This window comes from Coccomyxa subellipsoidea (assembly GCF_000258705.1).
Source record: "Coccomyxa subellipsoidea C-169, whole genome shotgun sequence".
NCBI lineage: Eukaryota > Viridiplantae > Chlorophyta > Trebouxiophyceae > Coccomyxaceae > Coccomyxa > Coccomyxa subellipsoidea.
In genome coordinates, this window is record NW_005178042.1 from 3,091,279 (window position 1) to 3,112,770 (window position 21,492).

General features: G+C 52.5%; 6 protein-coding genes across 6 annotated transcripts; 2 read left to right on the forward strand and 4 right to left on the reverse strand.

Moving 5' to 3' along the window:
* Positions 1–802: 802 nt before the first annotated feature.
* On the reverse strand, positions 803–1,536 carry COCSUDRAFT_32069 (hypothetical protein). The gene has a single exon (XM_005652139.1). The coding sequence runs from the start codon at positions 1,455–1,457 to the stop codon at positions 1,179–1,181; it is 279 nt and encodes a 92-aa protein (XP_005652196.1). The 5' UTR covers positions 1,458–1,536; the 3' UTR covers positions 803–1,178.
* A 184-nt stretch (positions 1,537–1,720) lies between these two features.
* COCSUDRAFT_26844 (S-adenosyl-L-methionine-dependent methyltransferase) lies at positions 1,721–4,893 on the reverse strand (the record flags this gene model as incomplete). Its single annotated transcript, XM_005652140.1, has 7 exons — positions 4,739–4,893; positions 4,361–4,477; positions 3,782–3,979; positions 3,287–3,460; positions 2,692–2,886; positions 2,183–2,281; positions 1,721–1,858 (listed from the first exon to the last, which is right to left on the reverse strand). Exons 1-7 carry the CDS (start codon positions 4,778–4,780, stop codon positions 1,721–1,723), a joined length of 963 nt encoding a protein of 320 aa, XP_005652197.1. The 5' UTR covers positions 4,781–4,893.
* A 795-nt stretch (positions 4,894–5,688) lies between these two features.
* COCSUDRAFT_39258 (glycoside hydrolase) lies at positions 5,689–9,186 on the forward strand (the record flags this gene model as incomplete). The annotated part of the gene is made up of 11 exons (XM_005652141.1): positions 5,689–5,895; positions 6,084–6,186; positions 6,303–6,387; positions 6,503–6,628; positions 6,755–6,809; positions 6,972–7,101; positions 7,403–7,649; positions 8,019–8,112; positions 8,278–8,388; positions 8,559–8,630; positions 8,944–9,186. The coding sequence occupies 11 exons, from the start codon at positions 5,689–5,691 to the stop codon at positions 9,184–9,186; spliced, it is 1,473 nt and encodes a 490-aa protein (XP_005652198.1).
* Positions 9,187–10,746: 1,560 nt separating this feature from the next.
* COCSUDRAFT_39259 (hypothetical protein) lies at positions 10,747–12,400 on the forward strand (the record flags this gene model as incomplete). The annotated part of the gene is made up of 4 exons (XM_005652142.1): positions 10,747–10,875; positions 11,134–11,472; positions 11,690–12,021; positions 12,232–12,400. 4 exons carry the CDS (start codon positions 10,747–10,749, stop codon positions 12,398–12,400), a joined length of 969 nt encoding a protein of 322 aa, XP_005652199.1.
* A 347-nt stretch (positions 12,401–12,747) lies between these two features.
* Positions 12,748–15,826, reverse strand: COCSUDRAFT_45941 (mitochondrial carrier). Its single transcript, XM_005652143.1, has 7 exons — positions 15,410–15,826; positions 15,183–15,284; positions 14,838–15,002; positions 14,476–14,608; positions 13,952–14,127; positions 13,416–13,601; positions 12,748–13,091 (listed from the first exon to the last, which is right to left on the reverse strand). Exons 1-7 carry the CDS (start codon positions 15,599–15,601, stop codon positions 13,017–13,019), a joined length of 1,029 nt encoding a protein of 342 aa, XP_005652200.1. The 5' UTR covers positions 15,602–15,826; the 3' UTR covers positions 12,748–13,016.
* A 1,067-nt stretch (positions 15,827–16,893) lies between these two features.
* COCSUDRAFT_39261 (Dehydroquinate synthase-like protein) lies at positions 16,894–20,986 on the reverse strand (the record flags this gene model as incomplete). Its single annotated transcript, XM_005652144.1, has 10 exons — positions 16,894–17,106; positions 17,350–17,466; positions 17,883–18,086; positions 18,701–18,839; positions 19,167–19,288; positions 19,461–19,557; positions 19,880–19,998; positions 20,280–20,411; positions 20,625–20,705; positions 20,840–20,986. The coding sequence occupies 10 exons, from the start codon at positions 20,984–20,986 to the stop codon at positions 16,894–16,896; spliced, it is 1,371 nt and encodes a 456-aa protein (XP_005652201.1).
* Between the last annotated feature and the right edge of the window lie 506 nt (positions 20,987–21,492).

Here is a 21,492-nt window from a genome sequence, read left to right on the forward strand (position 1 = left end):
TCACTCTCACGCCAGTCTCAGCCGCCGCAGCCTTGCATGTCGGTCCTGGTGCTGGCAGCATCAATTTAAACTGCTGGGCAGGATTCCCGGATGCATGCACATGCCAGCTGCAGCGTCAACGGACGTCCGCAAGGACCCCGCAATGATCACTGGTACCATTGGACCGATCTGGCAGACTGCAATAACGGACTCATTAAATTACCGAGGCCGACACCCGGCCCTGGATCCGCCTGCGGTCGGGTCCGGGGGGTGGCCCCACGGTGGTGTCAGCGTCATGATCATGTATGCAACGCCGAAGTACCTTAGCTACAGCTAGTGCCTCAAATGCACCCACGTGACACTAACAGCCTATGCTATCAACTTGAATGTGCGCGCCAATTCCAATGCATTGCAAACACATGAGCTTGAAGGCAGATCCTGGCCACGGCTGATATGTCCGCTGTGCACATGTGGTGTACACCTTGACACCAACATGATAGCGGCTATCATTGATAGCAGGTGGGTGGAAAGCGGAATAAGAGGGGGTGGACACGTGGGTGACACGCGTGTCGGACGAGTAATTGCTGACACGTTGGACACGCTGGCTGGGAGGTAATGACAAAGTGGGTGAGCGTGTCTGACGTGTATTTGCTCTCAGCCGCCCTGTCACATCATATCGCGTAAATGTAAGCATTCTCAATGGATTAGGCTAGATGTTTATCTGTGAAACCACTGGTGGCAGGCATTCTGCATCCAGAACATGTCGTTCAGCAAGTCCTGTAGGAGTGTCACCATGAATGTCGCTCGATTCAGCGCCAGGAATGGCATTCCTATTTAAGTTACATTTTATCAGAATGCTGTGACACCATTTGATCACTTCCAGTCATTGCCAGTTTGGCAGCACCACAGCAAAGTCCTCCCTGGAAGAGCAGCCTTTGCAAAACAGCGCTTCATGGCGAATGCAATCCATCGTGATGCAAACATGAGTCCTTGCTAGCCCGCATTCAATACGATGCCATATTCTGTTGGCAGGATTCAATGTCTACCATGTGCTGCCACACGTAGTCAGTCAACAGTCAATACTCTGAACTAAGTGATGTCCTCCCTTCTATTGAACAATCCAAGCCTTAGGAGCCCTGCCAGCATTATTTTTTCTGAGGGACGTCTTGTAATGTTCTCTTGGCAACACAAGAAGGGCATCAGTCTCTCCAATCAGCAGTGCCCTCTATGACTCTCCTAATGGTGTCAGTATAAAAACAGCAGCACAGAGATTGAGGTATGTTCAGTGTCTGTGCTGCACTCCAGCATCTGTGGGCTGGCCCCAAGGTGTGTTTATTGTGGTACACCCCATGTACAGAGTAACAGTAACAGTTCGGAATCTGCTCGTTTCTACACAGGAAGGAACCTGCTCGTCTCACCAGAAGACATCGTTGCAAGACCCTGACATTATCAAGAGTATTCAGAGCTGCTGTCTGCATTCGCCAGACACCACAGACTAGAGGCCTATATCACATGTCAATCATACGGCCACAAGCCAATCGCAGATGATAACTCGAGAGGGAAACCAAACACAGGGGCCTCCAGACAGAAGGCAAAAACAGCCCCCCTTTCAGCAGCTGAATATGCAAGGGGGTCATCAAGTATACTACTTTTGATGAATCCCCTTTGGACAACGGAAAATGCAAGGGGTGATCAAGGATAATACTCTTGATCACCCCGAAATTTTCGAGGGATTTTGCCGCTATACAATCGTGACAGAGCCTGCGCCGTGGATGAAACGCGGCTTGTCAAGGGTGAAGATGTGCTGCTCCTCTGCCAGTGCTGTGCGAACCACCTTGTTCAGAAACTGCACTGCCTGCACCGTGCCGCCATCCAAGAACTGCACGCAGCACATGCAACCACCCATCAGCCCCTGTCAGAGAACTGTTAGCAGAACGGGCACGCACTTTGATACTCATGGTCCCTTGCGCTGACGATCAGAAACAATTTCAACCCCACAAAAGCCTTTCTGTATACTATCCCCTGTATGACAGCCTGCCAGGTGCTAAGAGCGTGCTTTGGGAAACAGCGCAGAGCAGACATTCCAGAACCCAGGATTATCACTGTTGCTGGCATCCTGTAGGGGTCCTGTATATGACAGCAGGTAGATGAGACATTTGTCATGACACCACAAGTTATTAAGATTAAGGAGTATAATCTGCACCTTCAGGTTGCCGTTTATCCTCTGCTTTATGAGGGCGTCGATGTCCTCTGCCCGCTCTGGGAAGTGCAGCTGCGCATTTTTCAGTGCCATGTTCCACCCCTGCATGCATACATCACTCGTCCCTCGCCACAAATCCAGTGGCACGTGATTACCAGTGCTTAAATGCTCCGGCCTTGATACACAGATGACCCCTAGGAAGGCCACTGTTCCACAGCATGGAGGGCAGTAATGTGCAGGACACATGCCTGCTCAGGCAAAGGCGCACCAGAGACATTGAGAATTGCCAGACAGGATATGAGCAGAAATACCATCAGCTGCGCCCAAGCAGTGGTGCACAGATGGGACACTACCGCAAGGGAGGATCATCGGACCCTGCCCTGACTAGAGCCACGCTGGCAAAAGGGGTAACAGCAAAGGGTATGTGCTAGAGTGTGCACACACCCAAATGAACAAGTAACTGATGTATGCCTGGGACCGGAGCAGCAAAGGGGAATCAGCAGGAGACCCACCCAGGTGTCGACGTAGGAGGGAATGTGCTGCAGGTAGGGGACAACACGGGGGAAGACAGAGTTGAGGGTGTGATTTATTGGCGAGAAGACTTCGCTGCAGGTGAGGACGCCGGCCGGGCCGCTCTGTGTCACAAAGATGCCATCTGGCGCCAGCTTTGGCTCCACCACTGTCCTGTAGAAGTCCTGCGTGTACAGCTGCAATGCCACAAGAGAACCCAATCAGCCACAGCTTGATCTGCCAAGAAGTACTTGCTATGCTGTCTCACTCCCTCTCCCTGAGACAGTAGGGCATGCGACAAGTAAAACTGCATCTATTCAACAAGCACAACAGCACAAACTCTCAACCTCCTCACTGTCTACTTGCCTGCTTTCCCCATAATTCCCTGCAAGAAAAGCTGCTATCCATGTTATCAAAATCTGCATTATCAGGAGTTGACCCCTTTGGGGCTGCCTTACACGCTGTGCAAAATATCTCTGGCAGAGGATACTAGCTATAGCTTTGCCGAGTAACTCTGTCCCAGGACTGCCTCTAGGTAATCATGACCTGGGACTGCCAAGGGGTGTGTTCATATTGAGGGGTGACTACAAAGCCAACCTGGTAGCACGGGCCGCCGAAGACGGGGTCGGCCAGGTCGCCGATGATGACATCGAAGGTGCCGTCGTAGCGCTCCAGCTCAGCGCGCGCATCGTTGATGATCAGGTGCATGCGCGGGTCCGCGAAGGCCGCCTTGTTCGCCTCCAGGTGCTCCTCGCAGAAGTCGCACACCACCTGCACATGCGCAACATGCCCCCATCAGCGCCCGTCTGGCGGTGTTGCCTCCCCATCCACCAATGGGCAGTTCTCTCATCACATCCTTCTACGAGAGTAATGAGGAGATGGTGGGGGAGAAGTAATATTTCTCGAGCTTGATGTGATCTCCCAAGGTTGGACAACAGGAGATTTAAGCTCAGTACTTCTGATACCTGAGAGGGTGTAACAATACACCCTCTCAAACTGAGAGGAAGCGTGGTATCAAGGAGGCCAATAACATGCATCGAATTTTAGAATCTGACTATCATTGGTCACCATACGTCAGACTATGCGGCGCACCTTGTCAATGTCGACCATGACAACCTTCTCGACAGATTTGTGACGCAGTGCCTCGCGCGCTGTGGCGCCCTCGCCGCCACCGGCGATGAAGATTGTGCGGGGGTTGGGGTGCAGCAGCAGCGCCAGGTGCACCAGCAGCTCGTGGTACACAAACTCGTCGGCCTCCGCGCTCTGGGACTTACCGTCTAGCAGCAGCACCTGCGCGCACATGCGCATGCGGGGTGACTAACCCGACCCAGCAAAACACGTTGTGTTTTGCATGCCGCGGCGGGAGGCCAAGCATGCAGGCCTTCTCAGCATGCATCTAAAATATTTGAAGCCGCCGTCCGAGCGGCTTCAAATGGCAGATGTAGAAATGCAAAGCTGGGCGGCGAGCATCTGCGGTGGTGGCATGCATGCGGAGCATATTCCAAAGGGGACAAAAGGTTGCGCTGCACGTCAGCACATGCAGCAAGTGCTGCATCATTGTGTGCTTGCAATCAGTTCTTGAAGCTGAAAGCCATTAGTTCGAGCAGCGTTCCTGACCAAAGCTGTGCCCTATTGGCCGCATGTGCCTTGGACAGAAGATCTGCAGCTCACCTTGCCGAATGGGCCGCTCTCAACGAGTTCCACGCTCTGGAAGTCGCTTTTGCCTGAGTACAGCTTCTTTTTGACGAGGATGGACCATCTCAGATCTTCTTGGATCTCCTCCTCAAGCTGCAATCACAGCACCCAGATCACATTTACTGAAAGCGCTATACCCCAATCGAACGATACAATTCTAACGAATTCTAGCGATACTCAATATCATATTCATAGAAGCGTTGCTCCTGGCTGCTCCAACCTCACATGCGCCAGTACTAAGGAAAGGCTATGAAGGGCACACTAACTCTGCACTTGGCTTTCCTGTGGTAAACTCAATCCTAATAACCTACACAAAAAAATTCAAGGAAGGAACACGAGATGTGCGCTGCTTACCCATTCGCTGCGGACGCCGTTCTGAGTCACTGAGTAGGACATCGCGGCGCGATTGCAAATGTGCGGTCACTCAGATCGATGGTTGATCAACAAAGACACCCCTTTGTCAGATTTTCCCAATTGCTGCCAGTTGATTTGCCTCCAGCGCGCTTTGCGGAGCGAGTTCCGACAGCCTGATGCGGCCGCCTCCTCCTCGGGCGTTGCCGTCGCTGTAATCAAGGCACGTGGTTGTCACTTGCCGAATTCGAAACAATTGCCTAAAATAGATTACGAAGTGCGAAGGCCTGCTGTACTTTCGGGACAGCTGCCTGTGTGCACCACATTCTGCACGGTGAGCAAACACGCATCCATCGGTCGTAAGGTTGTGGATGCGAGGGAGCGGGTGTCGCTCATCGTGCGGACGAAGAGCGAATAGAGAGTGCAGGCAGCGTGAAGGGAGGAAGTAGGTCCTGTATGTGCACAGCTGTAGAAGGACTTAAGTTGAGCAATCCATTCCATATCCGAGGAAGAGCTTTACTTTGTCGCAATCGAAGACATTCAACAGCCACAGGTGCGCTGAATAGGCGCATGGGGTCTACTTCTTAAGAGAGCATGCACACAGTGCCATGGTCACACAGGCTTTGAGTGACACTGTCTATGACACTGGAACATCGGTACACCTCTAAGTAGTGTTTTTACTGAGTGCTTGCATCGTATCGTTGGTCAATCAGTGAAACTGTTTGCTGTAGTACTGTAGTAGAGACCTGTGCCTTGTGGAAAAAGTGCACCTCCAGAATGCCTTTAGATATGATCATATCACACATAACAATAGGACTATATCCAGTCAAGCAGCCTTAATCGTTATATTTTCTTCCAAGAGCCTCGTGCTGGGGACAAGCATCAACATCAAGTCTGTTGCAGGAAGGCGGATATCATCCATTGGACAGCCACTGCGGCAGAGCAGGCGCAGCATGCACACGCCTGTGACAGCTTCCCCGGATCACAGCAGGCGCAGCTTTGACTCCGATGAAGAGCTTGGCAGGAACACTGTGGGCGGTCAGGACTGGGAGTTTCTGGTGGGGACAGCCATCAGCGTGTACCAGAATTCAGGCGGTGGGGGCAACAACTGGTCGGAGTTTGAGAATCAGACCACCCGCTTTGGCCAGCCCACCATCGAGGTGGGTCACCACCTGCTTTTGCAACTCTCAAGTGGATGTCTGGCAGGCTGTGAGTGTTCTCAACTTGTTGTGGGAGGATAATAAGCCACCATCACCATTACTCTTTGTCTGGCCATTTCTGCTCGTTTTCTTTTTGACTTGTAATGTGCATGCTGGAGCACTGATGCATGAAAGGGCTGTGCTGTCAGGGCGGTCAGAAGTGTGGGAAGAGCAACAACTTCTGGGATTTCTATGAGGATGACATCAAACGCGTTGTGAGCCTGCAGTCAACCTGTTTTCGTCTGTCACTGGGTAGGTGTCTCATCTCTTCCCGGCAAGTCTCACACGCCCGCAAGTTCAAGATACTCTCATCTGCATTACAGTATATGCATGGAAAGGATGCATATGAGTGTTCTTCCTTCATGCAGAGTGGAGCAGGATTGAGCCAGAGGAGGGGAAGATCGACATGGAGGCAGTAAAGCATTACCACGACATCTTTGACTGTCTCCTGAGGTGCGCTGCTGGATGGGTATGCTGAGCAACCAGTCTCTGCAACCCGCTTTGCTGGCCTGAACTCTTCACTGCTCCTGCAATTCATCCATTTGTACTGAAGTTTGTTGGGGTGCAGGAACAACCTGAAGCCGATTGTGACGCTGCATCACTTCGTGCACCCTTTGTGGTTTGACAAGAAGGGAGGTTTCACAAACGAGGCCAACATTCCCTACTTTGTCAACTTCTGCCAGACAGCATTCAAGTGAGGAAACCCGCGTCCTCCTTCAGCATGCCACCCTAGGATCAAGAGATTCATAAAGAATTGACAATTGTTTAAATCAAGTGCACGGATATCTGAAAACCCAACAATCCCTTGGTTGTAATGCAGGGAATACCATGAGAAGGTTCACCTGTGGATCACCTTCAACGAGGCAAATGTCATGGTGTGCTGCTGCACCAACCCACCATGTGCAGAATTATCAATGCACCCTCTCCGTGTGCGATTATTCAACGATTCTGTCCTTTTCTGTTTTTATAATTTTCATGCCTTTGCCAACTAGGATGTGGAGTGTTCTACGTGTGCTGAAGGTGTGTTTCTGCGGCAGGCCTTCTGTGGGTGGCTGTATGGCCAATTTCCGCCCGCCCTCTTTGGCAATTTCAAGCTGGCCGGTCGCCATCTGCTCACCCAGTACCGCTCGCACTCTGCTGCCTACAAAGCCATGAAGGCTCTGCCAGGTGCACACTTTCCTAATACACCCGCACTGAAAGGGTGCTGTGTTTCTAGTTCCCTGAAACAGTCCATCTAGCCCCTTCCTGCTTTGGAAGGTTCAGCCTGTGAATTGATGAACAGCTGTCTGGTGAGCTCCATGACAGTATCAAAAGGTTTGGCCTTCAACCACTGTCGAGCTATGGCAGCAGCTGGGAAGCATAGGGTGGTTCACTCTGGTAGGGCATGTGGGCGGGTGGCCAGCTACGGAGAGGAAGTCACCTCGCCATTTTCTTAGCACACACTAACGGCTGTGTCATCGGGTTCCAGGTGGCGCCAAGTCGCGCATCGGCATCGTGCACAATGTGATGCGCTACGAGGTGCTGCGTCCAGAGGCGTTCTCTGCGCGCTGGGTCATTCCCGTAGTGGAGTGGCTCAACCGGGTGTGGGCTACGGATCTAACTCTCGATTATTTCCGCACCGGCCACTTCTGCTGGCAGTCGCCGTGGGCGGCCCCTTACACGGCGCAGGACGAGGTCCCCGGCCTGGACTTTGTCGGGATGAATTACTACGGCAAGTGAGTGCGCGCTGTTCCCTCTTTTGCCTGAAGCACTGTGTAAGGTGTCCCTAATTATTGGGCTGCTGCTGCTGTTGCTTTGTCCAGGACTTCTTTATGATGAGTGCAATCGATTGCAGTCATGAAGGCGCTGCCTGCAACTTTTCTGCCAATCACATGAATGCAGGCAACGCCTGGAAGACTGCGTTTGCTCGCTCCGTTCACATGAATAAGTCCTGGACAGAGCATGTTCGGTAGTCTGTTTACATTGTGGAGTTCAGCATGTCAGCTGGGTGTAGAATGGCATTGCTGATGAAATATACTGTCAAACAGGTCTGCATTGCCTACAAGTGATGTGGGGTATTCAGGGGGTGAATATTAATGCTGTAGGGTGTCCATTGATTGGAGGTACCAGTCTGCAGCGCTGCCTCCAGGTGTCATGACTGACATGCCCTTCCAGCTCGATGCTGTGGGCATCTATGAGGTGCGTCTGCCTTCATTTATCTTCCGTCCTTTTTGCTGACAAGGCCAAATGGGGTCTCTCACATGCCATTCACAGCAGAAGGGCACTGACTGCACGACGCTACAGGACATGTTGTTGAATCAAGGCCACAAGTCTCACGCACGTTGTATGGATTTTGTGGTGCAGGGCCTGAAGCTGATGAGCACGTTGAACATGCCGGTCTACATCACGGAGACGGGCATAGCGGACGCCAAAGGCGACCGCCGGCCCCTCTGGCTACAGACCTACATCCCCGAGGTACCAGCTCTTCCTCCAGTCCCTGCCAAGCCCATTTCCTGTATCCCGGTCGCTCCTCTTGCATGCTGCTTGACATGCTCATATCCAACAGCAGGGCTGGTATTTGTTTGAAGGTCATTCTGTTGCAATTGCAGTTGGAAGGTGTTCTAAGAATGAGTCCGGGCACGCAGGTTGAGAGGGCGGTGCGCGACGGCTATGACGTGCGCGGGTTGATGTACTGGACGCTGGTCGACAACTTTGAGGTGTGACCCAAGATCACTGCCTTGAAACCTGGTCAAGTATGCATGCTCTCCCTGCATGCTTGTGTCCTTGCCTCAAGCCCTGTACAAGCATCCAGCACTGGATCAACGGGGGTTGTGTGTCTTGCTGAGTGGATATTCATGTATCCTGAGCTGTGCAACTTTTGGATATGGGAACGTGGAGGCACCCATGGCGGGCTCAGCAGCATTGGTGGGCTACTGCCGAAGGTCAAGGGGTTTGTGGTAGAAAAGCAAGTCCCCAACTTTTCCAGAGTTTCATACTCAGGGGTCTGAATCTATGTGCGTGCATGCGTAGTGGGCGCACGGCTTCAGCATCAAGTTCGGGCTGTACGAGTGGGCGCCGGGTGACGGCAGCAAGCGCGTGCCGCGCGCGGCCACGCCGCTGCTGGCCGGCATCTTCCGCGAGCTGCCGGCCCAAATGCGCCGCGCCCACGCGCGCGCCATCAAGGAGCGCCCTTTCAAGAAGCCCGCCGCCCCTCAGCCGTCGCCTCAGTCCGTGCTGGACGTCCGGCCTCTCGACGCCAGCCACAACGTTTGAAGGCTGTTGCGGCAGCCCAGACACAACCGATCAAGAGTTGAGAAAACATGGAGTTTTTTCCTTGTTCTTAACGATGGCGGCCCTTCTGAAGCCTGCCGCCCCTCGACTGTCGCCCCAGTCCGTGCTCGATGTCCCGCCTCTGAGAGTTGTCGAGGCATCCTCCCAAGACACGACCGGTCAAGGGCTGAAAAGCGTGGGAGGTTGTTCCTCCTAATTCCTGACGATGGGGTGGCGTTTACTAGTTGGTTCATTCCTGGGCTGGTGAGGTCCTCCAAGCTAATAATGTGCAGCCCGCGGCTGCACTGGTGCAAGTGTGGTCAAGAATTAGTTTGAAATGGAACTCAGTGGATAGTCGGAGCATTGTCAGTATGAGTGCCGCAGCAATGCAGTGAAGGTCACATGTTTGACGGGTCTGCTGCATAAGTACAGCCCCGCTCTTTGTGTGGAACTGGCCTCTGCTAAATTTGTTGTGTGTTGTCAGCTTTGTGTTGTGTGGATCAGCAGATGAGGGATGATTCTGTGGGGATTTTGCACATCATCGGTCGAGGGGGCGTGCGATGTCACGAATAAATTCTGGAGCGGTGATCCAGTTGCAAGGCTTCCACCTAATGTGGTCTATTGCATTAATGTGGTCTATTGCATTAATGCATAAATATTTATTGAATTCAAGAAGACTCAACTGTGGCTTTCCTTTGGGATCGTTGTCTATCTGTGCAAAGGGGATCATGTTGGTTTGTGCTTGGGAAGATATGGGTTCCAGGAGGTGTAGCATAGGAGAAAATGGGAGTTCTTCTATTGTGGCTCCCCCTGATGGTTCTGAATGTGGTCAAATCAACCTGCCCGAAGTGCCCAAAATTGGGCACTGTCCATATATATATATATATGTGTGTACCTCTTGAGACAGATGGTTCCTTGGTTTGCTCCTTCTTGCTCGCTTTCGATTTGCTGTTCTGTGAAATTTGAATCGATTCGAAGTGGCAGTCACAAAATAACAATTCAACTTTCAGCAGATCGAGACACTTTGGGCATTCTAACCTGACGAGTTCTGCTGAAACACGTCAGTAGCGTTGGAGATACACAGCTCACTAAAGCCCAAAACAACACATGATGAATAGTTTGACTTAATTTGCCATAGTAGTCGTCACCTCAACTGGGGCACCGCTGAATGGTTGTCAGATGTCCACAGTGCTCCCAGTCGATTTCACCCAAACGGCGATCGATGCTAATACACTAGATATCCTTAAAGACCATCCAATCCGTTTCAAATGCAGAAGGCATACCATGCTAAGCGAGGAAAGGAAATTGTATCAGCCTGCCCTCCCAGCAAGCAGTCTATCCCCAAGCGTTCTAGCATCCAACAGTCTAGGAGCGAGGAAGTACCATCTCTTCAGTCTATGTGTCTAGGTACGGACGCCTCTCGACCCTGTATTCCTGCTTGTTTGATCCTCCAGCCGACTGTCTCCCAGAAGTATCCCACATGTACCAATGGACACAAAGAAGGAGCGTTTGCTGAGGCTGGCACAAGCTGGAGTCGATCAGCGCACAAGCATTTCTACCATGATGCTGGTGCACTGGCAAACAGGCTGTCTGGCAGAGCACCTGGAAGAACTGTTGGAAGCTGGGGAGGAGCTGCTCTCACAGCTACCCTGGACCTGGAAAGCTCCCCTGCTGGCTGTCGCGCGCCGCACGGTGCACAGCCCTTGCAACCATCCAATGCATGAGACATTTTCTTGACCTGCACCTTCGTCTGCTTGCCTGGCATCCATGTGGACTTTGTACTCTCCCTTCAACAACGCCACTGGCACGAAGTTTGGCTCACAATGTTGAAGTGCTCGAGAAGCTGCTTTTGGGACAGGAGTCCTTTGATGACACAGCCATGCTCGTGAACATGCAAGAGCACTCTTTTTTTGCAAGTTACAGAGCGCATGTGGCCTGTGACATGCGCAGGGGGCTATGACAGACGAGGCGCTGGCCCTGCTGGCGGACGAGGATTTAGTCAGCCTGGATCTGGCGCGCGCGAGGGCGCTGACTCACAGCGGCATCGCCGCCGCCGTCAGCGGCTTGCCGCTGCTTCGCGCCCTGGACCTGTCTTACACGGCGTTCCAGCCGGCTGCGCTGCCTACTTTGGCCGAGGCCTGCCCCTTGCTGGAAGTGCTGCGCCTGGGCGGGCTGGGCCCGAAGCCGGCGCGTGCCGCCGCCGCCGCGCTGCTGCGGTGCCTGCCGCGCCTGCAGCAGGCCGACGTGGCCGACTCCTGGGAGGATCTTGCTGAGACCTCCGCTGTGCAGGTGCTGCCCTCACACTGGAGTTGTTGCTTAATGCACATGCACACATGTGTCTGACATGTTACAGTATGTGACCTGGTGGAATGCAGCTGAAGGTGGCCCCTTGCTGTAGTGCAGCAGAGAATTGTGCTTGCAATGTATGAGCTCCATACGGCAAAAATGTGCAACATTGAGCCTGGCTAAGAACTGAGAGGTGACACAAATTTGGTGATTTGTGCAGGCAGGCCACGGCTTCACAAGCCTGCAGTACGTTGTGTGGCCGGATGTGACGCCGGAAGCTCTAGCCCACCTGCACGCGCACCAGCCGCAGCTCAAAGTCATCAGCGCGCCGGACCACCCGCTACTGCGAGCCTCCAGGCGCCACCGGCTGCCGGCTGCGGCCGACCCTGGTGTCCCCCTAGATCAGCCGTACGCCGAAGCTGTCGCGCAATATGACTGGGAGGCGGCGGCGGCGGCTGTAAGGGCGCGCTGCGGTGACGAAGCGGCCGGCTCGGAAGGCGCCAAAAGCACCGTGGCCGGCTTGCGGGAGCTCACACTAGCGGAGCGATTCAGGTGCTCAAATTTAGTTCCAAGATTATGCCTTCTCCCTATGATAGCGCCCTAGTAAATATCCGATTTGGAGCATTGCACCGGCTTCATGCAGTGCTGGCGGCTTTTGATCCACCACAAACGATACTACCGACAGGGCATGTGAGGTCAGCGTGTGTTGTGAAATGTTGTAAGTTTATAGCAATGGGGCTGTGATTCCCGGTCTTTGTGCAGGCTCGCGTACGAGTCGCGAGCAGCGCGGGTGGCAGTGGTGAGGGCGAGAAATGCCAAGAAGGAGCAGCGGAGAGCGCTGCGCGCGATGGGGGGCGCGGAGCGCGCTTTGGCCTTGGCAGAGCACGGCGTGCCGCTCGTTCACACTCGCAGCCCGGGCCGGCCCAGATGACATGGGCGGCCCTGCTGCCGCCGCATGTCAGTTCTCTAATTGACTTATCATCTTTGTAATGAATGAGCATGAGTGTGTTCAGTGCTGCCAAACATGGCAAATGAGGGGCTGATGTAGAAGGTACCAGCGGCCTAGCTGTTGGCAGGTTAGCATGTTTCATACATTTTTCAATGCAGCCTGAAGTTTGTATTTGTCCAGGAACCTGGCCCAGGTGTGGCTTTTTAGCAAGTGTTGCGCTGTTGTTGGAGATAGAGAGGGCCATCTTGTGCAAAAGATAAGGCACTATGGCTCTATAAGGCGCTCTGCATCAGATCGGCTAGGCCAAGGTGATTTGTACCATCTAATTTGTACCATATCGTAGAGTAGAATGGGAAGCATGTGCAGATTATATGGATGATGCTGAAGCAAATGGCCCCAACAGAGAACGTGACTGCCTTTTCATCAAGCTATTAGTCTGAATCGCGAAAGAAGAAAATGATGCGATCATAAGAACAAGACAACAAGGAACTTCAGAAACTACCTTTTGCAGGAGTTGCGAGAGCACAACAAATATTTCATGGCACCTAGAGCACCAATGTGACCGTGACCACTGAACATTGTATACAGTGCTGCAATGCTATCTCCTGTTCCTCTTCATTGACGTTGCCTCGTACCACATGATCCCGCTCTTGATGAGGTCATAGGTCACAAACTGCGGCACACCACACGTCGTGATCAAATTCAAAACGGCGGATACAGCTCCCAACCCACATGATGCTTAAAGAGCACCAGTTTTCGCAGGCATGCCTGAGCAGGCAACAAATTAGGAGCTCGCATCTCAGATCCTCCCATGCACAAGCTTAGCGAGGAGTATTGCTTAATTGACCGAGTCAGCCCACACACTGCGAGGCAGCCCTTTCTCTTACTTCTGGCGCTCGCTCTGCTCTGCTGTCTGCATTCCATTTCTCTAATCAAGTCCTCAGGACTGGCAATTTCTGCAATAGTGATAAGCAAAAGAAGAGGCGTGCATGCTGACCTGGATTGCAGCGGCGGGGGCAGTCCTGAGGATGCTGACACCGATGCCCCTGTAGAAGGAAGAGGGCCCCTCTGTGGCCGCCATGCGGCGTACGCAATCCCAGTAGCCGGTGTAAACTACGCTCTGCCCCAGAGATCCGCTCAGCTGCATCCTTCGCCGCACCGTGTCTGCTGGGTAGGCCACTCCCTGCATGTAGCCATCTCATTAGGCCTCATCCTGATTAGCCTCCAGGCGTGCAGCCTCCGCGGGAGCCAGAGCCCAAAGCCCCACCAAAGCCTGATGTTCTACAGGCATGCCTTCCAAAAATTCGGCGCCATCTTCCAACCCGGGAAGATCGCACCAAACCCCTTACTCACACAGGCTAGAGATCAAGACCTAGCTCTCGGCGAGCACGTACAACAGGACGCATTTGAAGGAAAGCCTGCCACACTTCCAAGCTGACTCAGCTCAGCTCCTCTGCAGCCGCGGGTGGGCACCGGCTGAAGAACACAACAGTACATGGTGTCAATCTCATCGAGTAAATTGGCGCCTCGCACCTGCGCCACGACGCCGGCCGTCGCGCCCATGGCGACCTTGGCGGCCGGGTGCCACCAGGTGGCTCGCGATGCGCGGTCGTCCGGCAGCTGCGCCTTCAAATGGTCATACACCGCAAATGACACCGCCAAGTACGGGACCACCGTTGCTCCCGACAGCACCGCTCCCTTGTACAGCCCTGCAAATACTCATTCGTCTTGATATTTGCAAAACAACACTGCATGTGATCTTTCAGTGCCTGCGCCTGTACTTTTAGCTGATCAGGCCGAAGCACAATACGGTAAGAGCTTTGGACGATTCCTAGTCATGCGTACAAAAAGCCATTGGCGTATACCCTGCAGCTAGCAGGGATGCTCTGTGGTCTCTGGTCTAGCTCTCAGGTGTACAGCACTTCATTAGAGGGCACAGGAAGCCTCCTTTGCGTCAGCAATGGTGGCAGAGAGGGATCAAGGTGAAGATACAAACAGATTATCCTCGTTGGCAGGGGTGATGGGTCGAAGAGTCAATATTTGTGTGGTCTGCGCACCTCTCAAGTGCTCGTAGTGGTAGGTCTGGGATACGCAGTGCAGCAGGCCGGTGTACAGCCGCCGGTCGGTCTTGGCGGCTGTGTCTGCGGCCAGCCGGGTCCACGCGAGGTCCAGCGGATAGAACAGCGCCGTCTGTTTCACAGCACATTACGGAAGTGTTAGATCACTTGCACACTGCATGAGTGTGTGGTGTTGAGGGCCATTACATGCTCAATGAGGGGTGGAGGGCTGGCTAGCTTGTGGTGGTCTGCATGGCCCATCACACTTTGGGTGACTGCAGCGTCTGCATCATGCATGCAGACCATCTCTATGCTGACAAACATGCGCCCAGATGCGAGTGCTGCATTCCGATGAGCAGCACCTTCAGGACCCCTGTTGCAGCTCCGGCCGCCAGGCGACCCTCAAATCCAATGGGCCGCCCATCGGACGGCGTGAACATGGTCCTGAACTGGTCGTTCAGCGCAAACTTCAGGCCCACTTCTGGCACCAGCCTCAGCACATTCGCTCCATTTCCGCGATACAGAGCCTGCAATGCACACTCGTGTAGATTGCGCATTTGTACGTATAGTAGAGTCAGCTTATGGCACTGATGGGTATCCCCGTCAATATCTTTTGACCTCAGGCCGTTCAAACTTAGCCAGGCCCAGCAAGCATTGCTGACAGCCATGGCACGAGATAGTGTGATTGGAGGGGAGATATATCGTACCAGGAAGCCCTCACGTTGAGGAATGCGCCTCAAGGCATCAATGAGGCCCTTGTACTTGTCCTGCTGGGGCACCGCTGACATGGGCTGGACCTGTAAGAGGATCTGTACCAAACGAAGAGGGTCTCACTGATGGTGTTTAGGGCCTTCATACATTGCAAAGTGACACTTCGTTATGCCTACACGCTATGTTGAGAGAATAAAATGGCCTGGGGAGACGGCAGACGCACTTTGATCCGCTCTAATGGGGCAACAGCTGTCTTTGCCAGGGCTCCACTGCCTCCAGCACTGGCCAGCTGCACACTAAAGCGCAGTAGGCCATCCCAAAGGGAGGCTGTCCAGGGCTCCTTATATGATGCGATGATGAGCCCTGGACAGGGATTGCTCTGTCGCACATATTTGCTTCCATCCCTTTCAGGCATGGCACTTCAGTACAGATTTGTCTCTCTAGAGGAGTGCGTCTGACAATATTGTGCATCTACATCTGATGAGGCATATTTCATTCTCCTGCTTCCATGTATTTCAGTCCTATAGTGTGAGCTTGTCTACGTGCACAGCAAGGTTGAAGGTACAATCGTAATTGACTGATCAGCAACTAGCATAGCATACACACATGCTATCTCGGATCTAATCGAATTTGTGAAATTTCACGTTGTGTTAAGCTAAATGCTTAGACCAAGAAATTCATGGGCAATGTGCATCATGTCTGCTGGAGTGGGAAGCTGCCTGGCAGTTGACTCCTCCTCCCTTGATGGATCCTTCCAAGGAGAAGAAGACAGATGCGCTTCGAGCCTGACGTTCCTGTACATGATGATCTGATGAAGGCAACTGTGAAGTACAAACATGCATGCACAGTTCTCCCCGAATCGAGCAGCTTTACACCGCTTGCATGCGATGCATGTGCCGAGGGGCATGCCATCCCATTGATGCCATCAATAATGGAAAATATTAATGCAAAGATTACATTGACCCCAAGAGCCCATGGGCTGATTCTGCCGTGCAGGATGTAAAGTGGTCACTTGAGGTTATGGAATGGAGATACAATACTCCTACATAAGCTGTACAGAATTGTTGCAAAAGACATGTCTGCACAGCTCAGTTGACCCTCAACACTCCAAGCATACGCTATAGTGCAGAACCACAGAAGACAGAAAAGCAATCTTTGGTTGCTAGTGGTCCACCTCAGCTTGGGAAAGCTATGCAGCACTGCCAACAAAAAATTATTGGGGCCTAGGATCCCGCAGTAAAATGTATGTCAGCCGTTTGCATGAGCACGACAAAAGCAGGCTGCTACAAGCGTACACAGCAAGCTCATCTACAAAAATGAAGAAAAGAAATACTTGACTGCAAAGAATGAGCGAAAAAATACATGTACTACCTACCTATCCCTCCCGACTACAATCATTCTCCCTGATGCCCTCACAGATAATGGTCCAGAGCATTGCAGCACCAAAAAGACTGCTGAGCCAATTGGTTGCAACTGTACAGAAGCACTTCTTGGTCCCAAGTGGCCCATGTTTCTGTCAAAAATGGCACATTTGTTGCTATGCAGTGCAACGAAGCCTCGAGACGTTGTGTGACTCTGGGCAATCATCCCCTTGACAAATCTGACGAAGCAGAGCCCGCGAACCTTTAAAGGTTCCCGCATGTCCGCTCATAATTGATCAAAGGGCCATGTTGCACAGTACTTCTAGTGCAGTACCAAGCGTTTGCATCATACGGGCATTGCAATTTTGGCCGGCGCTGCAACGATGTTGTTGTTCTCCGACGAGCTGTGGCTGGTCTGCAGGGCGAAGCTCTTAAGAGCGGCTGCGGCGCTCGTTATCTCAGCTGGACTGATGTCATTGACAAAGACCGCCTCTCCAATGCCGCACATGAGAGGTACGCGCTGCAGACCGTCCCTCGCCTTAGTCGTGTCCCTCAGACCCTGCACAGGCGCACGATGACAGCCTCTTGCATAATTTTCAAGAAGTCCAGCCTTCCTGACGCACAGAGCCAGCCCACATGTGCATCCCATGCATTGAAGGTTGTTATCAGTGTCCATCGACAGTAATCTTACAACCATCTACTTCGGACAGACATATCCAGTCCTTGAAGTGCCTCTAATAAGGCACATTAAATAACCTTTGCATCAGTATATGGGTGACATTCATGCACAGTAGGCGCGCACCTTCAGCAGCAGGTCAGGGTTGCAGACGGGGTGCCACATGGGCAGCCGGAAGCGCTGCATGATGTCCATAACCCGCGCCTGCTCCTCGCGGCTGATCAGACCCCTCGCGTACGAAATCTGTCGCATACACATCCCAACCCTCAGCACTAGCACTCACAGATTGACTGCCAGACACCCAAGATTTGGACATGTTCTTCTTGACTTCAAAACGAAATGCTCTGGTTGCTCTGTCACTGCAGGACTGCGTGGTCAACACTCAGCGTGAGCAGCTGCCAAATCCAATCGGCAGGGTGAATGCCCATATAAGGTGTTGCTGCAGTTTACACGCGCAGATTTCGTTTTCCAGACCATATTGGACTACATCTTTAGTAGCCTGAACATGCAGCTTGTCTGCAGGCGTGCCTTGCTGCCTTGCAGGCAACGCATGTGATGGGTGGTAATCAATAATTTCTATTGCTGTCAGCTAGAGCAGGTCACCTTGCAGGCTGCTATTCCTTATTACATTATCAGCAAAAGCATATGTAGCGGGTCACCTGGGTTGTGAGTGCCATGTCGATGTTGACGGCCTCGCCATGCAGCAGCTCGTCTCCGTACTGCAGTGCGGCCATCTCAATCTCTGGCGAGAAGGTGTGCCCGTAGTCCACCAGGCGGCACAGAATGTGCTCCCACAGGTTGGGCTCCAGCTCCTCCAGCATCCCCTGAATGCTGCGCCGCATGGCCACGCTTGCCGCCTTGTCCTGCACAAAACCCACATGCAAAATTCAATTTGACTGGTTATTGCTTGAAGAGCTGGCATGCTGCGCTGCGCATGCTGTGCTACCTTGTTCGGCACTCGGCAGACCACTCAGCATGTAAGAAATTGCTGCCAGCCTGTAGGCAAGGACTGTCCACATTGTCCTGCCCAGCAGATCATGGAGGCCGTGCAATGGCTGCCATGTCACAGGGTGCATGCATGCCAGTGCAGAGCACGCCAGCAATGTGCTGTCTGGGTCTCCCAAAAGACATTTACTGCACAGCATGCTGTATAGCCATTTGGGTTAAACGCAATATGTTAGCAAAGTGTAGCTGCCCAGTAGCTGCACATCTCTGACATCAAGGCTCAGGCTGTTGTGCACCCACACTTGACTGCACAGCCGCAAAAGAATGTCAAGCAGTCGCTCATAGCATCGGGCTTTCTGTCATGCTGTGCTGCGCTATGCTAGGCATGGTGTGCCACCAGCAGCGCGTATATCCGTCGGCTAGTGACAGCAGGACGAGTGTCCCAAACAAACTTTCAGGAGCCCACCTCAATAATTGACCTGTTGCCATACCCCACAAGGAATGGACTATCTAAGCAGGAGTGATGCATCACCTGGAAGCTGGTGGCCCTGAGCTGCTCGGCGTGCTGCTCCAACAGGTAGAACAGCTGTGCGTCTTTAATGCACGCCATCTTCAGCATCTCGGCCGCTCCGTTGCTGATGTTGCGCTGGTCCAGAGTGCGAAGGAATGTCCTGCAACACCATCACATTGTTAGAATCCTACGAAGTAAGATTATCACAGGATCGGCTATCCTGGTCCAGAGGCCATCTGCAGCCACATCTGCAAGGCATGAATTGTGTGCAGCCTAGAAATAGATTGCGTACAGCAGATCCCAATATACAAACACCCATGCAATTCCTGCCTTGGGTCACGATGCAAATATATTTCCTGCGTGCATGTAGGTGCAAGCATGCAATCATAGATACAGATGACTAAACAGGGACACAGGGTGCAAGACTGCAAGATATACATACAGAGTGCACCTGGGCACAACAAAGGGATCAAGTTGGGTTGCGCACCTATCTATGAAAACACCGAGGGGCGGGCAGTATGTGCCCAGCTTGTTCTTGCGGTTGTCAAAATTGACGGCAGTCTTGATGCCGATGGACGCATCTATGGCAGCCATCAAGGTGGTGGGCACCTGTCACCAGCAGCCAACACCTTCACATAAACCCCTCTGCTTAAATTTGAATTTGTGCCTCGATGCATGAACAATCCGAATTTGTGCATTGATGATGCATGATCCAGGGTGATTTCTCAACACAGCGGCAGGTACACATGGAACTCTGCTGTGGGCTGACTGGGGCACATACCTTGATGACTGGGGTGTTTCTGCGGTACAGGTTTGCAACAAGGCCAGCAACATCGAGGCACACTCCGCCACCAATTGCAATGATGGGCTCCTTTCGTCTGCATGCCACATGGAATGTGGGATTCATTTCTGGGTTGCAAAGTAGGATAGGTTCCAGCTGGCAGGGAGCAACACAAATATTGAGCACCATGCCCACGGTCGACCGGATCTTGCTTATAGATCTGGTGAGTCAAGGAAAGGGTGAGAATTTAGCAGCGTTAATATGCAACTTGCCTGCAGACGCACCCTGCCTCTGGCAAGATTGTCATGTGCCGCTATATTTGGAAAATGAGCAAAATGCATGATCAACTCAGCACAGAGAGGACCACACGCATGCAAGTATATGCGGATGTGGCATGAAGAGATTGGCAGGACCAGCACCTGTTCAACTTGAAGATCTCAGCCCTGCGGGCTACTTCATAGACAAGGTCAAAGCTCTTGTTGGCCTCCATTGTTGGCAGGGGCACTATCGTCGCCTCCACCCCATTCAAGCTGAAGTACTGCAGCAACAGATTTTGAAATTTGAGTGGAGCGATGCTTTCGAGTCTACTGGAAGTTTGCCACATGATTTAACCTCTTGCAGACAAGCAAGCTTGCCAGATCACAAGCATGCCACCCTAAAGAAGGAGATTCCTGCTTTATCCTTGCATTGGTGAATTTTCCCCAAATTAGTAAAGGTCTACTGGCATTAGTAATTGTCCTTTACACTGGAATCGGTGATGTTCTACCATATTAATAATGGTGCATTGGCACTAGTAATTAATGCTGCCTCCGGACCCACCTGGCGCAGTTGGGCACCGTAGATACGGTACACATTGTCATCGATGACAACCAGCCGCCGCTCGCCCGGCTGCGCAGGATTCAGGCTCAGCCCCAGCGGGAAAGAGTCCGGCACTACTCCGCGCAGCAGCGTCTGCACCAGAAATATAGGTTTTTAGAACATTGTCAGAAGATCTTTGGTGTTGCTTAACTGCAAGGGACATAAGGATACACCATGCAGAAGGTGGCCCTTCCAAAAATTGTCCTGCCAGAACATGCAATGCGCAGAACATGCTACAGGCCAATGCAGGCGAAATGGTGATTGCCGAAGCTGCAAGTTACAATTTGCACTGGCTGAGGGGCAGACCTTGTTGTCAGGGTCAAGCAGCCCCTCCACCTCCTCTATCACATAGCTGATGGGCTGCACCGCGCTGACGTGGAAGGTACCCTGCATGGCCACCCACAGAAGCACTTAAAAAAGGGAATTCACTTGAAAATTGATGTGAAATTACATGCTTGCACATGCAGATGGCAATACTATCAGGAATAAGGTAGTATAGCTCCTTGAAGTACACTGCTTACCGTGGTGAGCCCAAGAGTGCCACACTGTGACAGGCCGTTGATGCCTGTTCTGTTCACTGCTCCAGAGCAGAACTCAGTGCCAGTAGGCAGTGCATGTGCGTTCAATCCTGCAGGAGATGCTGATATGTGGTGGGCGTCCAGCTGCATTGTAGATCTTGGCTTGTGTGGGCGAGAGCCCGGACTGATCCGCCTCTTCATCTTCTGCCTGCAGTGGACCAGGATAATAACAGATAAGCATCTGCTCCGACAGCTCGTGCAAAGATAACCCTGAAGGTCATCCTGAAGGCCACATGTACCTCAAGACGATTTTATGAGTCCAAAATGGGCACTGATCGAATCGTGCTAGAGTGGTGAGGCACCATTCCTCCCGAGAATATTTGATAAGCCATCGGCGGCATGGTCGAGTCCCGAACATCCAGTGCCCGGAAAGATGCATGCAAATATCGAATAGACAAGCTTTCAACTACTAGAAACCTATCTGTGCAGGTGCAAGCATCAAGCATTCGAGCGAGAATCAACACGCAGCAGTCCAAGATCTGCCGAAAGGGGCCACGTCAAGGCGCATACAATATCCGACCCAGCTTTACTCAGCAATGGCTCAATGCTTAAGATTGGAAATTTTTCTGGCATGTATGCTCGCGAACAGTATCGTC